Here is a 19,220-nt window from a genome sequence, read left to right on the forward strand (position 1 = left end):
GTTATTGCTTGCTCAATCAGTACTAAGTGCGTCACTGTTCTCCTTGTAAAATTTGATGCTCAAATTACTTACCGTAAATATTGTTTTAAATTACGTAATCATGTCATTTCCTTTATCCAAGCCTTCTTGTGATAATCGCTGTAATAAGTATACCTGCTTCTATGTAATACTTGATGTGATACTCTGACTGTATTCTTTGACACTGTAATTTCTGCCCACTTGGTCAGAGTTCTTGAATGAAAAGGGTCTTTCGACCCACCCACTCACTCATTTACCAGAATGTAATAAATAAAATGCATGACTTAATAGTTTCTTGCCCTCTGTGGCATTTCTTTCATAGTTTCCTCACTGCACACCATGTTGGAGCTAAATTAAAGTGTCATAATACTTTAAGAAATTTGTCTTCTTTCCTGTTACATCATTTTGACTATCACAGCTGAAAGTTTCTTGCTAAGGAAACACACACACAAACTCACACACAGTAAGGTATCTGTAGCCCTTGTTGTTTTCACTCATTGGGATCATATAGCTATTCAGGCTCTTGGGATTTGCCATGCTGTAATTTATAGCTGCATTCTTTCCCTACCGTACAGACATAAACCTACTGAATCTTTGCTTAGTTCTGAATGTAGTGTTTACATCCAGAATAATGCATAATTTAAACATCTGGGTATGTGTGCAAAGAATAGAGAGAAATGTCATGAGTTATCTAGTCACTGTTTATGCTTTTCAAAATGTGTGTTTTACAGGACACTTTTCTAGGGATACTTTAATCCATGTATACTCATGATTCATAAATGCATTGGTTAATTTACTGCAGCCAAAAGGAACATAAGAGCAAAAGTAGCAATCTAATAAGAGGACAATGAGAAATTATCCATATTCAGCTTTAAACAGACGCACTTAAAAGTTTTGCCACCATTTAGAAGTAATTAGTAGTGTTCATCCCACCGACTGAGCAGGGCTGTACATGATAATTTTGATGCAAGTTTGTGTCCATGCATCCAAAATTGTCTATGACACAGAATATCCATTATCTCAGGGCTCACTATTCCACATCAGTCCATGGTCACATAATGGGATCTCCATCATGTTGCAGGAGAAAATTATGAAAGGTGTGGCTGTATTTCTTTCCTCATGGCAGATTTTGATTTTGACCAAGCTTCCATTGCCACATTTTTTTGAAGTATTCTCATCTCTGGATAATTAATTCTGTATTGCTAGAACTATACAAGCTTGTTTTCAGTCACAAGAATCCGTAAAATTATTCAGTTTATTTCCAGCTCTGTACCAAGCAAATTTACTTGTCAGTCTGGAAAATGTGAATGGCTCAGCATATCTGATGTGTGTATCCCTTTTCCTGTCTTACACTTCTGCACCCTTGGCCATTATGGCTTTAAACTGCCAGTTTCATATGTTAAAATATCAGCAACAAGTTATTGGACTGCTTAAACAGAAAATGATGTTGATTCCTGACTGTGTGGAAAATAAAGAATTACAGGATTTAATGCATTCTGCCGAACAAATTGAAAAAACATACTTTGCAATGTGGTTTTGATTCATTAGAGGCCTCTTGCAGGGCTGCTGTTACTGGGTCTGTACTCAGAAGGCATGCTTGGCTTAAGGAGCAATCTTTGCCTGATCATGTTAAAGCTAAATTGTTGGATGCACCTTTAAATCAGGACCGCCTGTTTGGCAACAAGGCTGAGGAAATTCTTAAAAAGATGGAAGATTAAGCTAAATCTATGCAAACTTTTAAAGATTTTTTGCACGTTCAGCCTCCTAGATTTAGTAGGCACTGGCCCTCTAAGAATTGGTCCTTTCCAGCCGCTTCCAGGTCTTCTCAAGCCAAACTCAGACACAGTAAAAACCCCAGGTTCCAGTCCCAGGGGACTCCCAGAACTAAGCAGTGGGGGGGGGGGCCTCCACTTCCAAGTCTGGGAATAATAAGACTCCCCCCTATGGTGAACTGTCTCAATGACTTCCTTTTAAAATTTCCAAGCACTCATCATCTGACTGCCCCTTTGGGGGGAAAGATTACTCTTCATGCAAAGAATTGGGAACTCATTACACAGGACAAATGGGTTTTAAATATAGTGTCCCAGGGATACGGATTTCACTTCCACACGCTGCCAACACCATACAGTATGAATGAAAATCTTTATGAGGTATTTGCTTTCCACAAGTAATGCAATTATTAACTTTTACTGACATCAGTAAGGAGCAAGAAAAAGTTTCTCCAACGGGGTACTTAGTTGAAGTTGAAGACTTCGGTTCTGAAACTCGAAAACGAAAATTTCAGGAGTTGGCCGACCGGCACTTGCGAACTGCTTCTGCCTCGGGCACCGCACAGCAAGAAAGACTGATGTAATGGCATCGGCTGCATGTTTTATACCCCTGACGACCTGACATCATGGAAGAAGGGACAGCAACCGATGCAGGACCCAAGACTTTGTTAATCAGGCCGACTGAGGGCAACCTGCAAGCAGATAACCCAAGTGTAATGACTGCAACAGTGAATACACTCGAATATCTACATTTATGGTAAGTGTACACAACTGTACTTTCTAAATCCTAGACATTTTCTGCAGTCTTTTGTTGCCTTTTACAGTGATTTATTACATATACTCTATATGGTTTGCTTCAGTCTGTACTGTTTTCCCATAAATTTAATCAATGAACATTTTAGAACCATATGCAACAACTAACTAGAAGTATGTTTTGTGTTTAAATGTGCCTTTTCTTGCAGTTCTTAAAATACCAAGAAGCCCATGTAAATGGTTTGCCTTTTGTAGAATTACAGCACCAGTTTACTTCTGACTGGTGTCTACTTGTAATAAGTAATGTGACAAGTGGCATCATAATACTTTAAAATGTTCTTTTCATTCATTTTTTAACATTTGAAAAACTCTTCTTTTTCTGTACTCCAGAATCATTCCACGTCATTTCCAATAATATCCTTAAATGCAGACTTATATGGGGCATGTCTAGTATAAGATTTGAAAAATATGCATCATTATAGAAAACCTCTTAAGAATTTGTCTGTCCTTAAGATAAGGGATAGGTTCCCTCTTACTTTCCTGGTACCTAGCACTCTAATAGTATACTTTTATTCAGCTTGAGATTATTCTGTTTCTTCACTAATTCAATCTCACGTCATGCTTTTCTTTGGTCTGAACCCACCCACACAAATATATAATCAGGTATATTGATAATACCATCAATCCCCTTGATTATCCATACAATATCTCACTGAAGCACTTTTGATGCTGCCAAAATATTTAAGGGAAATCTCAGAAATATGCATCTTCTCTCAGGTGAATTAAAAGTTTGTATGCTTGAGCTTTCCTCATCCAGCTCAATTTGGTTAGAAAATAGCTCCATCAAATACATTAAATGCTTTGATTTTGGCATGACAGACATCACATATTTAACTGTACAAAGTGGATAGTGCTGTGTAGTTGTAGTAAAGTTATTTATACAAATACTAATTTTATCTGGCTTCATAACAATAGTCAAGTTGTTAACCCATTCAGTAGGATGTCTTTTTCTTAATCACACCCATTTCTTCATGGATTTTAATTCCCTTTCAGCTCTGCTTGTCAGAGCTACTAGAACCTTTCTTGGAGCATGCACTGCTGGTGGCACTGCAAGGTCTAGCCATATGTGATAAGCTACTGGCAAACAACCCAAGCCAGTATATAAATCTTTGTGAAGCCAGAGGTGATACCAGGCTAAAAGTGAATGCTTGTGGAATGTGCTATGTTAGGCTGAAGCAATCAAAATACATTTCTCTTGTTGATTTGCAATGTATATGTTACCTAGCAAACACCTTCAGTTGTCTAGATGTTAAAGGACAGGGTGAGGGGCCAGTTCGCAGACAGGAAGGCACCTTCTCCTAAGATAATAGGGATGAAACAGCATTGGAATGCAATAATCATTGAAACTTTTTTAAGACCAACTTGGGATGCAAGTAAAGGAGAAACAGATTTGAAAGTGTTAGGGTCAACTCATAGTGTTGTGATGATGGGTGTAGGGCTAGCTGTTTTATGACCAATATCCCTAACAACAATGAAGTCACACGATGGCTTTGGCTGTGATTTAGTGAAATGTTGCGAGACTAGTGTGAAGTTGCTGTGAATATCCTATCTGGAAATTTGCTAGTCATTTGAAGGTACAGTACTCCTTGTAGCAACTAGCTAGGAAACTTAAGATAGCTGTAGTTAGATTTTTCTGTATGCACTTTACCTTAATCATCTTTGAGTGCCAACCTATCTATATTTGATTTGGTCTTTGTGCCATTTTCTTTATTATTTAAGTAAAACCTAGTTTAATTTTCTTTAAGCTATTGTGGTTGGTATTTATCACGAGTATTTATACACTGTTGCTTAATTGAGAGGAGGGTAACCATTTACAGTGAGGAATAACGCACTGTAAGAGCCATGTCTTTGAGACTGCTTTGTACGATTACCTGTAAAAGAGGTATCTAAACAATCCTATCTAGGTTTGTGATTTACTGTGGAATTGACTAGCAAGAGAAGTTTTATTTGAATGTATATTCTATTTGCTATCACTATTTTTCACTGTTTGTAGGTAGGAAGGGACTGCTTGTTAACAAGATTTACTTTGATTCATATTTTGTTTTATCTTTAATTTCATTGTTGGTTGTTAGAAAGGGATAGGTTTTAGACAGGCAAGCTCTAGCCACCCCAAGGGGCCTAGTCAGCTATAAATTTACACAGATCGCAGAGAGGAAAATTCTGAGCATATCGAAGCAATCCCATCTTTGTTTGTGATTTATTTATCTTTACTGTTAAGTGTGACTGTGAGTGATAGTGAGCAGAAGCTACTGCATGCCTTTGCACGCAGAGTAAAAGAATTACAACTTTTGTCTGGCTTGTAGGACTTGTATGGTCAGAACAACTTTACTGTACTTTGTTATTTAGTTGCTGGTGTAATTTTTTTTTTTTTTTGGTCATAGAAGTTGATTTAAATACTCCTGTGGTTACTGTTTTTGATTATTCTTTTCTTTTACAATATTTTTTTTCATTTGAAGCTGAATATGGATTTCTTAAATGAATATGCAATTAATTTTCTAATGCATGCACAAATATCTTGTACAGTGTATTAAATGCTATGCATATTTAATGGTAACATCTGATAACACTGCTGATCTGTGTTCCTCGTGTCTAAAGTTGGATGATTTGCTTACCATTGTTGGAAGTAAATCTAGACTTGATGACGATTCCCACTTGTAAAATTGGTATGACTTGAAGAAAGGTTGTTTCATATATTAATCACTGGACTGATGAACTAAAATAAATAATGTTAGGCATAGAACAAATAGAACACATTTAGGAAATGATGCATCTATTGTCTGCAAAGATCATTCAACCCCTATGAAACAAGATGGTGCCCCTGACAGCTTTGGAATCCTGGATGCAAGTATTCAGCAATCTGAGGATCCAGTTTGTTTAGAAGGAAACAAAAAAAGAAAGGAAGAAGTTCACAACAAATAAGGAAGAAAAAGAAACTGATTAATGACTGTAAAGGGAAGAGAACTACGTAGTAAAAAGGACACTGCTTTGGTATGTAACACACAGGTGACAGGAAATTATATTTTTCTATCAGAAAATCTTCAGTCTGCAGAAAAGGTAGAAAAAAGAGGCAAGGGGCAGGTGAAAAGGAAGAAATCAAAACTGAACGTGGAAGGAGTGAAGAACATTACTGTAAGATAAAACAAGAGAAAGATGCTGACTACATGACTTAAGCTGTGGATTTATAATACCAGCTGGATGAGAATTTAATACACAGTTAAAATAGAGGGATTAATAAGACTAATGGTGATGAAGATCTGTCCTTCATAACAATTGATAGAGCAGATATTGTATTAGAAGCTGAAGATTCTTCACAGAAGGCCAGCAAAGATATTCTTGCAATTGGAGATTCAGTTATTAGAGGAATTGATACTTATATTTGCAGAGATGATAATGTACATTGAATAGTGTTATGCTTGCCAGGAGCAAAAATAGAAGATGCGAGACGAGCCTTGGAATGCCTTAATGTAAGGAAGTATGGATCTGTTTTTATTCATGTTAGTACAAATGATGTCACCCGCAAGGATTCTGTGACTGTTAGTAGGGAACTGACAGCCTTCTTAGATAGTATAGCTTGTACTGGTGTTAGGATGTATTTTTCATAAATCTCCTATAGAAAGGATAGTCAGGTCACTGTGAATGAAAAGATTTTTGGGGAAAATACCTACATGGAAAAAAATCTCCTGTTTTAAAAAATGGAAATGTGTAGAGCATCCAAGCCTTGTTTTGGGCCCACGTGTTCAGACAGGATAGTGTGCATTTGTCCAGGTCAGGGAAGAGAATTTTTAAAGCAGATATTTTGCAGTATTTGACAAACACTAGGCAGGATTTTTGCCTGTCCGAAAATTTAACAGTTCACAGATAACATTTGATGCATCTCTGATGGTTGTTAATGATAGGAGCATTAATAATAATTTTTTTTTATTATTGGAAAATGTGCTACGTTCCTACAAGATTGATGTTATTGCTTGTGAAACATGGTTAAAGAACAATGACTGGAAAATAGTTCTGTCAGGCTATAAATGTTTTTACTGTAACATTCTAACAGAAAATCAGGTGGAGGTGTTATGATAGTGATTAAAGATAGCTATGAGACCTGTGATTATTACATTTTCAATGATAACACCAATATTATAGACTATGTAACTGTGACAGTAAAGACAACCCTGGAACATATAACAATTGTTGGTGTGTATAGACCACCAAAGTCAAGTGCAGATGACTTAGAGGAAGGAATTCATACATTATTGGCATGAACCACAGAAGGGAAGAATAATATTAGCTGGGGACTTAAATTTACCAGAAACAGACTGGAATAATATCACTTCAACAGCGTTAGTAAGGAAATTTATTTACAGCATATATTCAGGAACAACAATTGCTTCAGATTGTAAAAAACAAGTACCAGGGGACGGAACATACTATACATTGTGTGTGCTCCAAAAGAAATTACTGATACTTCAAGTCAAGTTTTAACACCATTGATGTGCAGTGATCATGGGGGTTATAAAGGTTAATTTGTTGCTAGATAATTCTGCCAAACTGAAATCTAATCCAATGCACAGAAGGCCGATTACAGATTATATGGATGCAAAACAGTTCCTATGTAAAACTAACTAGAGTGAGGTGTTCGGTGGAAAAACTGCAGATGGAATGTGGAAAGTTTTGAAAGAGAAATTGAGTGCAAAAAATCCAAAAAATGTTTAACATCAGGATCTAGGCAGACAACATCAGGGGAATATATTTCCATAAGAACAAGATATCTGATTAAGGTGAGAGACAAAAAATGTAAGAAATGGAAGAGAGGTCGAACTACAACATTGAAAACTGAAATAAACAAGCTGAACAGATTAAGCATAGTGTGAGGGGATCAAGAAAACTTTGAAGAAAATTTATGTAAAGATATTGAGCTTAATAGGAAACCTGTTTTTAGATACATAAGATGTGGCAGGAGTAAAGACACACAAATTGATAAACTGTCTTCAGATTCTAAAATTTATTCTCAGACACAACAGATTATGGATATATTTACAATTTTTTTATGCAAAACAGTTTGGCTCCACAAAAGGGGTGATAAGTTGTGCTAGTGACAGCCAGGTAACCCCAGATACTGGAATCAAATTAGATTATATTGAAAAAGAACTGCGCAAACTGGATCCAAACAAAGCACAGGGAGAAGACGGAATTAGTAACAATGACCTGAGAACACTTCAGCAAGAACTTACAGTACCATTATATCTGTTATTCACTAGGTCATACAAATATGGGGAGATTCCTCAATATTGGAGACATACACTTAGCAAACCTGTCTTTAAGAGTAAGGGGAGTAGGACAAACCCAGAGTCATACAGACCCTTACGTCTACTTTTATGTTGTGGAAAAATAATGGAGAAGGTGATGTTGGATAAGGTATTGTCAGAACTAGATAGGGTGGGACTTGAAACCATATATCAGCATGCATATGTTGAAAACAGATCTATTACCATCTGTAACATGATGTTCTATAGCAATATAATAACAGCTATGAATGAAAAAGTGTGCTGTGATGTAATTTATATAGATTTAACTTCAGCATTTGACAGGGTCATACACAAATCACTGACGAATAAATTAGTACAACTAAGAATTGATGTACTGTTGATCAGATGGATAGCTGCATAGCTTACAAATAGGACATGCAAGTATCTTACAGCAAACTAGATTGGTGAGATCCTTGGTTACAGTCAGAGTGTCCCACAGGGCTCTGTCCTAGGCCCTTACTTGTTTAGATTGTATTTTTCAGAAATTTTTCATCCGAGGTGTTCTACAGTCTATATGCAGATGACCTGAAATTGGGCAAACTGATTACATGTGTTACAGATAAGGTATGTCTGCAAAATAACTTGACTAAATTGACCATTTGGGCACAGGAGAACAATATGCTGATGAATACATCAAAGACTAAGCATATGAGATTTGGGAGACATAAATTGAAAGGTGAATATTTAATACAGCACACAGTGATTGTAACTATAGACTCATTTAAGAACTTCGGTAGATTCAGCTATGAGTTTTTCTAATCATATTGACCAATTGGTTAATGATAATTATAGAACTATAGGTTGTATAAAAAGATTTATAAAGTCTAGGAGATCAAAAATAATGAAGCCATTGTTTGTTAGTTACATTAGACCCAAACTTGAGTATGGAATAAAAATATGGCAACTATATAAGCAAACAAGCATGAGTAAACTGGAAAGAGTACAGAGAAAATATACCAAGGGCATCCATGGATGGGAAATTTAAGTTATTATGAAAGACTAAAATATCTGAACTTGTGCAGTGTCTCTTACAGCTATCTAAGATGAGATCTTATTCAGGTATATTGGGCATTTAGAGACAACTACCTCTGGGAATGTTTGGGGGTTATCAAAAAGTACTAGAAAATCATCAGACAACCTATGTAGAAGATTCTGTAGGAATGAGAAGTGTATTAATTGGTTCTCTGACAGAGTAGATGATGCATGGAACAGACTACCAAATTACATTAAAGCAAGTACTAGTTTAGATATTTTAAGAACAGCCTGGGTACGTATTATGGTAACAAGTGTTTAGGTATATTGGCAAGCTAGAAGGATATTAATGCCCGTGCTTGAAATATTTGTATGCATATATATCAAATGACGCAATCAGAGCATAGCAGTAAATGGAAGTCTCTGACTTTCTTCAGAGTGGTGACAGTACTACCAGGCCCTGGAGGAAAGCTGTGTAGAATTGGAGGATTCAACAGCCTTCCCAGCAAATTGTGTGAATGTGAAAAATAATACTTTGAGTGAAAGGGAGTTACTTTAGATAGAGTAGAGAGCACTGGGAGATATTGGTTCATGGAAAGAGTGGTATAGCTCTGTAAGTGAACAGTGTGCAGTTGAATTTGGGTGTGGAGGTTGGAGACCCTTACCCAGGACAGTTGTGCACAATCTCTCTAGGCTCTTAGTGCCAAAGTTGTATTTGGTGGATTATTCATTGAAACAGACTGCGTAACAGCATCTACTTCATATTTAGTGGCATTGGTTGCCAGAAAGTTGTCACAGTCTTATCAGTGTTAGTATTAACTATAAGCAGATCACCAGATTAGCCACTTTCTGAGCCATATGATAACTGCACATCCACATTTTGAATTCTTTTCACCTTGCCAAACCTGTGACCAATACCTCTCAACTGTCCAGATTTAATCTCATATTTTTTGTCTTTTCCTCATAAAATTTGTGTTTTTCTGGCAAATCACTCAGAATTGAAGTCATTAAATAATGACAGACATTTGAGTTTCAGACTTTATTTAGTTCAGAAAATGCATGCCAACACAAAACCTGTTATTCTAGCAACTTTCTAAGTTTATAAGTGCAATATTTAAGATCTGTCCCTATTTTTCTGCCTTTGTTCCTCCATTAGTCTTGGCTTTGTCCAGATTTCTTGTGCCATGAAGTTGAGAGAGATGCCTGTGGTAAGTCAGTCATCACTATATCAACTATCTGGACTTGAATGTTGTCTTTATTTTTCTTGTATTCGTACATAAGCATATCCTGACCCTTCAGATTTCCATAATGACCAAAATAAGTAAGCACCCTCCACAACAGTAACTCAAGTTTACTTCTTTCAGAGTCATTGTTTTAAGCATTCAAGATGACTTTACATTGCATTCTTCACCACTATCTAGTTTATATACCACACTTGATTGTTAATGTTAAGGTTTTCTTCCAGATTTCAGTTTTCTGGCCATGGCTTTTCGGTAATTTTAATCTTGCACACAGTTTACTGTGTACATATTCTCAGCACAAATCATGTCCATATTCATTTTTTTTACTTTGTTCTAACACATGCAGTCATTTCTTTCATGTTCTGCTATTCACCAAAGTGATTTCTTTTACCACAGCTTCTGTAAAGTTGGTCAATCAAAAGACAATTCTTCTGCCATACTTATAGGCTCACCTTATGCAGTACTTGCTAGTTATATTTTTTCATGTGTTTCTCCTACTTGTAATATTTTTATTGATGCATTTTCTCTACTTTTATAAACTTTGTATTTTTCCATCTCAAATGCAGCTGTATATATTTCAAGTTTTTCTATGAGTTCTTTTAACTGTGATAGTTATTTTATTCACTTTATGTAATTGTAAATATCTCTTTTTTAACACAACTTTATTGATTATTTTGTGACATAAGCAATTTTATATTTATACAAAAGTAATCAAACTGTATTAACAAATTTAAACGTAATGAAAAAGGCACAGATACTGGGTAAAACGCTCGGTATTCACCTCAAAGCGAAAAATAACGAACAAACCACGACTGAAGAAAGAAAAAATTTAATGAGAAGTTTGCGCTTTCACGATCCAAACTGATCGCTCCTTCAGACTTAAATCATACTACTGAACAGCCAAATTTAAATTAAAAGACAGCCTATCACAGTGGCGAATGTACTAATTAAATTAGAAAGTGCATTTATCTAAAAACTTTAATTACTTAAAAGCTAAAAATATTTAAAAATGTACAACTATTAGTAAAAATGTATAAATAATACATAGTAGTACAAAAAACATTTGATACATAATTAATGTTTCAATGGTCTGGCTTTCAAAAAAGGTTTAAGTGATACCATACCATTAATTCCAGGGGGTTTATCAGCCTGCAGTTTCATAATCCACTTCTGTTCAATCTCCTCTGTCCTGTTCTTAATATCTCCACCTCTCAAGCTTTCTGATAAAATCTCTAATACAAAAAAAGTTAAAAACATGGTGCATCCCTTTTTCTTGTACATGCTTAGCCAGTGCACTAGTTTCCTTATTTTTTACAATGTCCCTCAATTGTTCCAGGATTCTATCTTTAAGGCATATATTTGTCTTCCCGATATAAAAAGCATCACAATATTTACAAAAACTAAAATAGACCACATTCTGCATTTTACAATCTGCATAGAAGTCAGCCTCAACTTTAAATTTCTGACTTATGTGTGAAAAAGAAGAGCCTGACTATATGTACTTACAGGCTGTACAATTTCTGCAGGGGAAAGTGCCTACTCTGTTAGAGCATTTCTAGCTGGTCGTTCCTAAGGACTTATAACAAAGCTGCCTCTTAAGTGACTTTCTATTAATAAATGAGAAATGTGGTACTGTATCAGTTACATTGTCTAATTCAGTTATCGATGTTAATATATTCCAGTTTTTTTTTCAAAAATGTTACAAAATAAATTATGTCACTGGAGTATGATACTGGAAATCTAATTATATCATTATTAACCCTAGAATTACTAGGGCCACCTTCTGTTGAATGGAAAAAATAGGGTTTGTCACTACTATTACGCACTTCATACATATGACTGACACTTTCATTTATCTCAGTTTGATTATAGCCCCTATCCATGAAATCTTTCCTCAGTGTAGAGACTGCTACATTTAACCCATCATCTGTGTTATGTATCCCACTCATTCTCAAGAACTGCCCTTTCAGAGCATTCTTACTCACATGTCTAGGGTGCATACTTGATATATGTAGGATGGAATTCTTTCTGCTAGGTTTTCTGTACAGGTCTGTAGTTAATCTCCCAGGTTGTATCTTACTAACTTTTACATCTAAAAACTCTATTCTCTCATTAGAGTACTTAAAAGTGAACCTTAGGAAGTTGGTAGACATATGAAGATAATCAATAAATTGTTCTAATCTTTCTGCTGTACATCCCCATAAGAGGAAGGCATCATCTACAAAACGTACATACCATAAAATTGTATCACTAAAATCATTGCCTTGGAGTAGAGTATTGTGTTCCCATTGTACCAATGCCAGGTTGGCGTAGCTATTGGCACAAGCCATGCCCATTATGTATTAACAAATTAGCATCAACAAACATTCTACTTTACATATATTGCTATATATCATATAACCTAAGCAACATTGCATCAATTATTCAATTCCTACCCCCTTTTTTAAACTGGAAACATCTTTATTAAACCACCACTTACCACATAAGCAATCATATATTTATATAAATGAAAACAAACCACTCCGACACAATCATAGTTGCAAGCATTTTGCATCACAAACCATACTGACACACTCCCAGTTGCAAACATTATACATCACTTATAATCTACCCAATCATTTTCAGTCGAACATAACATAGTTCATGTAAGTCCTTCCTTCTTTTAAACCTCATTGCTCCCCTGTATGTATTGTTCCCACAATTCCATTTTTCCTATGTAGTTTGCTCCTACCCTTTTCTAAAGATCTCAATTCCAGTTGTTTTATCTCTGTTACTATATTCACTACTTCTAGTATAGTTGGCTTAGATTTTAATTTCCATTTTGTAGTAATTGCTTTTTTGGCAGTCAGCATAATTAGACACAGCAAGGCCTTACCATGTCAAGGCAATTCCAATTCTGTATCATATGTGAAAATAGGTGAAGGCTGCCAGCCTAGCCAGATAGAATTTTGTAGATAATTCTGTCATTTGTAAATATTAATGTAAGCCACAGGCTTATTCTCTTAAATGTGAAAAGACTGCATTGGATATTGAACTGCAAAAATGTAACAACAGTGCACTCTTCTGTAAGAAAGCTAAGTCAAGCATTTTATGACGGTCTTTGATGTCAAAATTCGGAGCCATTATGTGTGGATGAAGGAATTCTGCCTATTGTTTTGAGGCCAGAGTTAATGGCTACAATTTGCATGTATAAATGTCCTTTATTGCTCTGGTTTCTGACCAGGTATAAAGACTGCAAATGTAGTTTCTGTTAGCCTGGGAACACCAGAGAAGTGTGAAGAATTATGTCATGTGAAGCAGCCCTGTGTTATCAATTTAAAGAGAGAGAATCGGAGAGCTCAGCGCATTTTGTCTTTTGAACATCCAACATCACCAGCACTGCCTGTTTCTATATGTAAGTTATTTAGAACTGTGTTTTCTCTTAGAAATAGTCTAATCTTCCTAATTCCTAGCTAAGCGTTTTTCTGTGATGTCAGGCCTTTTCTACTTTATTATTTTAAGTATTTCTCTTTGAACTCTGAACTCTTGACTAGCACTGTGCAGTAAGAAGTATTGTCTTTTTTTTATTATTTATTATTAAATATTTTTAAACCTTTCAGCTGTGGCTGTTTTGTGCAGAGATAATTTAAGCTCTGAGTACATTGCATGTATATAGTGATACTGTACCAAGTCACTCCAAATATGTCTAGACTGTTTGGTTGCACTTACCATTTGGATAATAATATTGCACAGTAATAATTGGACACCCTTCATAAAGGCCTTTGAGTAGCCGATAAATATTAGCTGGGTGGTGGCAGTGATTTCTGTTTAGTCTGGGTAAAAGGGGCACAGCTGGAGAACCCGTGCCAGCCTTCCCCAAGAGTGTCTGTGTGGTTGTATAAACTCTTATCTCAAAGTATGTGCATGTCAGCTATTTGGGCAGGGACACGAAGCGCTGGTTGGACAGAGAGGGTGCTGGAGGTTTTAGCTTGCCCACTAGGCTGAGATCTGGACCCTATAGCTGTGCCAGTGGGGAGTCTTATTCGGGACCTGGAGAGAAAGGGAGAAACCAGCCCCAGACTGACTGTGATCTCTGTTTGCTCTTAAGGGAAATTGTATTTTACTGTGTGTGTATTTATTATCCTTTCCCTATATGGGTGCCCCTCACTGGTGTTAGTGGTGGGGATTGAGGCTCCTTGATTGCTAGGCCCAGTGCACGGGTGTCACATCTTAGCTCAGAAAAATCATCTCCCTTGTCACACCAATCCACCTACCCAGCATCTCCAACAGTGTATCCTGCAGGGAATCCTTCCTCCAACCCACCGCACTCCCAGAAAATATGTTCCCATGTACCTCTTTCTTCCCTGTCATATCTCCAACATTTGCTATCTACCTGAGGAAAATTTCATTGGAGACTAATTGGAATATAAAAATATATATGCAAACATTTCCAAGCAAAAATCCTAAATCTTCTAGATTTTGTTGCATATTTGGGAGACATACATATATCCTCCCATTGTTTCTTTGTGAATTGCTTATCTAATCTCTCTCCCCATTCCGTTCTAACCTCCTCTGATTGATCGTTATAGTTATGCAATATTTTATATGCTATACTAATCATTCTTTTTTAATGGTAGCTTCTGTTCTGGATTTTACTAAACACTCTACCAGTGATGGTCTTTCATTAGGACCCCCCCCCCCCCATTTCTTTCTCTTTGTCTAGACTGTGATATCAATCCTTGATAGGGAAAAATCTTTAACCAGTCCAAATAAATTATTGGCCTCTTCCCATTCTATTACCTTTACCTTTCCCTGTCTAAATATTTGCTCCCAATACCTTGGTTCCTTTGCCAGTTTTCTCCAATAAATTCCAGCCCCTTCTTGCCTATTGTCTATATCCCTAATTGTAGTCCTCCCTGTTGGCAGAATCTCCTTTCTCCTTTCCTGTGTTGGCTTAGTTCTTAGAATACTTTATTCTACTTTATGGATATAATATTCCATATAATTATTGTTATCCTCCTTAAAGGCCTCCATCCAAAATCCCAGTCTCGCCTTGTTTCCTTGAGCTTTCCCCCTGTATCAACATCATCCCTTCCTACTTTGAATGAATGTTTTCTGCTTGTGCTATGTATAGGAGCCTTAACTCTGTAGCTCTGAAATATTCCTTCAAATTGGGTAATCCCATTCCGCCTTGTTCTACTGGAAAAATAAGCTTATCCCATTTGACTTCTGCCATCTTCCCCTCCCAGATAAAGTCCTTCAGCTCTTTATTAATTGCTATCCACAACTTTTCCGATAGTTGATAAAATATGCCTGACCTGTGTAAGACTAAAGGGACTAAAAATATTTTGACTCCTTGTATCTTACTATCCATATCCATATAACAAAACTCTTATTCTCTCTGTTTTTGGATTATCTTTTGTTTAGTCTCTTCCCACCTATCCTTAGCTACCACACCATAATAATTTTAATCCATACTTCTAAATACTTCATGTTATCATGTCCCCATAAATATGGATATTGCTAAACTAATTCATGTGGGGGTACATAATTTACCGCTATTGCCTTTGTTTTAGCTTCATTAATTTTGTGTCCTGAAAAGATTTGAAACTGTCTTACAATGTTTCACAACACTATAATCTCTCTCTCTGGTTTTGTCAGGTGTAAAATAATATCATCTACAAATAGAGCCAGCTTTTCCTGACTGCCATACCAAGTATATCTTTGAATTTCTGAGTCCCTTATTTCCTTTGCCAATGGTTCTACTTATATTCCAAATAACAAAGGGGAAAGAGGACACCCCTGCCTGGTTCCTCTGTTTAAGCAGAAATTATCAGAGAGGACCATGCCCCCTTTAATTTTCACCTCCAATCCAATTTCACCCTATTTTTAAACTCCACCTTATTTTACAGTACTCCCTAGCTATATTTTTATAAGAAATTTCTATCTTCTCTAATAGCTCCTGAATAACCTCCACTACCCATTCCATAAATTCCTCTCTTTTCAACAGATAGATGGGAAAGTGCCAGTGTCTTATTTTTATTTCATTACCCTTATTTTAGTTATTTGTGCATTATCTGAAATAGTTATTGGGTGCATATCAAGACATTCAATTACATGCACATGTTCCTGTGAAATGGAAATTCTGTCTAGCCTAGCCCAGTTTTCATATCTTGGGGAATAATATATAAATTCATTCCAAACTCTGGTACTGAGCTTACGTCTTCCATGCCAAATATTTTCATAAATTTCTTCTAAAATCTACCCTCTTTTGTTACACTTTCCCTTCTGGACCCTGCAGACACATCTTCACTTTTGCGAATCAAATTCCAGTCCCCACCTACAAGTAGTATTCCTTGCTGAAAACTGATTATTTCTCCCAGAATTTTCTTAAGCTCCATTATAGCAGTTTTAGGTGGAAAATAAATACATGCCATTGTAATCCTCCTCCCTTGCCAGTAGCCCCTTAGCACTACAAATCTGACATTATTATCTTTTTTTATCTTCTTCTATCACTATTGGAGCTCCTCTTGCAGTTAATATAAGTACTCCTCTCTTCCTTTGTCCTAGGTGTTCTGCTAAATAACCATCCTGAACAACTTTCGTTATCAAATGCACATGTTCAGTTCTTTCTAAGTGTATCTCCTGTAACATAGTTATTTGCACTCTGCATTTTGAATATAGTTCACTACTCTTTCTTTTTTGTATTTATCTGAGAGCCATTGGCATTTAAAGACATTACAGAAAGCATCATTGCTTTAAAAAGTTATTATTTCCACCTTTTATGTCTAACACCTTTTTTGTTAAATGTCTAGTTTTTGTATTACATGCATGCACTATTTGACAGGTTGAACTTTTATACAGCTGTTTCTTGTCATATCCATTTGAGCCTATATCACTTCTTACAAAACTTTGTGTTTTATTGAAAGCCCTTAAACAAAAAAAAAAAAAAAACACCCCAATACCCCCCTAAAATCTATTAATAACACACAAAATTATGCATATCTTCAAATACTGAATTTTTGCCTCCTAATAGGAACAAAACTCCCAAACTGACAGCCAGAGTTACAGACTTGCGTTAACCTAAAAGAAAGATTAAACATGCTAAGATGCATGGTGCAGCCTATGCTTCTAGTAAGTGCTAATTGGGTTTGTCTTTTCTTTATAGTGCTTCCAGCTGGGAAAATCCCTGAATACTTTCAGAGAACATCATGTCCTAGTCAGTTTATCTTATTTTTTTTTTCCTTCAGCCAGTCACTCTCCAACAGCCTGTAGCCAGTTTCTCTTTATCAGACTGTCTCCATAGAGACACAAGAGCCAGGCCGCCACTTTCTCTCTCTCAGATTGTTTCCATGAAAACATGAAGACTAGCTACAGAATTGCTATTGAACATACATGTATTTGCTAGAAAAAAGCCTCATAATATTCAATATTCTTTTTCATTTACTTGCTTACTCTTAAAACTTGTTACTAAATCAATCTAAGATCCTTTATCCAGTTGTTCATGCAAGAATGAGAAAAAGCACATTAATTTTTATTTTGCCATGCTCTTTTAACCAGGTTTTTTTCATTGCGTTGCATACATTTCTTAAAACTGAACAAGAAAGAGAGAAGGGAGAAAGAGAAAAACAGCAGCACCTGTTTACAATCCCCATTACAAATCATAGTTGTGTGTATATACTGTACCAACTGTAATGTACAGAAGTGCATTGAAATGTACATGGAAACAACTTGACTCTACTCTCCTTTTTTTCAGAATTAGAAATTACTCGTTATTCTTCAAGAATTTTAGAAGATCTGAATGAAATTGAATATTAAAACTGAATATTAAAACTGAGGATGCATTCGGACAGGATTGACAACCTTAAAAGATGTCCCTGGAGCTGTCATTACTCAGAAGCTGCACAACTGTATTTAATAAAAAGACATCTTGAACTTGTCACTAGTAAATGAGAAGGTACAATGGAGCCGTCATTTTTGTCAGAAGCTGCAGAACTATATTTAATAATGGTCCACCTTGAATTTGTCACTAGTCAGTTAAGAAAGTACAACTCCAGGCATCGTTCGTGACATAAATAACAATGGAAACTCTGACTCAGGGCTTCTAGTTTCTTATTGTACCTACCTGCATGCTAATTTTTGCACATATTTTGTTATATTAAAGTAACGATAAGAAAAACAATTTGTAAAACTTTTTACATGAAAGTAAAAATATGAAAAAATCCAAAGAATTGTGTTAATATTTTTTTTCTGCATTTATTTTGCATAAATTAAAGTACCTCTAAATCTCATCTGTGTGTGTGTGTGTGTGTGTGTGTGTGTGTATGTATATATATATATATATATATATATATATGTGTGTGTGTGTGTGTGTGTGTGTGCGCGAGAGTATGATATACATATATATGGGTGAGAATACTGGTGAGGACAAATAGGACTGAGTTTATCTTTTCTCAAAAAGTGAGACTCTTTTGTCACTTAAGAGCAGCCAGTAGGCTAGTAAGTATAATGAAAGCTGTGCTCATTTGTCAGGACAGCTGAAAAATGTAAGACATGCAATGTTCTTGGTTAAAACTGTTGGAACCTTTCCAGTCATTCTGCTGGCTTGAAAAAGATGTATGTATTGTCAGTTTTCTTTTAAAAATGTGTATTTTGATCATCACTCAGTATATATTTACATCATTACTATCTTTTTATTGGTAACTAGTATTGTACAGAAGCAGCTGAAGTTCTATGTACTATAAAGAATTATGATTAGGTTTCTGCAGTCATAGCTAATTGATATGTTCAGATTTGTACATACCAAAGGAGCATTGTAAATGATGATGGGTCTGATTAGGGAAGCGTACAGTGGTGACATGACATATTTGGATCTTGAAGATGTTCCCTTAGAAATTAAGGGAGCAATATAGAAGAATTTCCTAACTGTGATGAAAACATGCTGATTGGATGAAAGAGGTCTGCATAAGTACTGGGTATCTCATGACTGTATCTGCCTGAAGAGAAGTACCATTTATAACATATGAGGTGGCAGCAGCTTTTTGTTGAATGCTACTATGCTGCACTTTTTTGCATTTAGCTTGAGACTTTGTTCAGTACACCAGATATGTACATATTCAATGCCCTGTTTG

At 35.9% G+C, this 19,220-nt stretch overlaps 1 protein-coding gene across 1 annotated transcript in view; it reads left to right on the top strand.

Annotated features, from left to right (window-relative positions):
- Nucleotides 1-18,301, top strand: part of MAMDC2 (MAM domain containing 2) — a 1,373,080-nt gene extending 1,354,779 nt beyond the window's left edge. Inside the window, exon 14 of the mRNA XM_044064367.1 lies at nt 17,846-18,301. Within this exon, the coding sequence (XP_043920302.1) occupies nt 17,846-17,907 (62 nt within the window). The 3' untranslated portion in view covers nt 17,908-18,301. The remainder of the gene's footprint in view (nt 1-17,845) is intronic.
- Nucleotides 18,302-19,220: the final 919 nt, after the last annotated feature.

The sequence above is a fragment of the Protopterus annectens genome, chromosome 2.part2 (assembly GCF_019279795.1).
Source record: "Protopterus annectens isolate FY-2018-M chromosome 2.part2, PAN1.0, whole genome shotgun sequence".
NCBI lineage: Eukaryota > Metazoa > Chordata > Ceratodontiformes > Protopteridae > Protopterus > Protopterus annectens.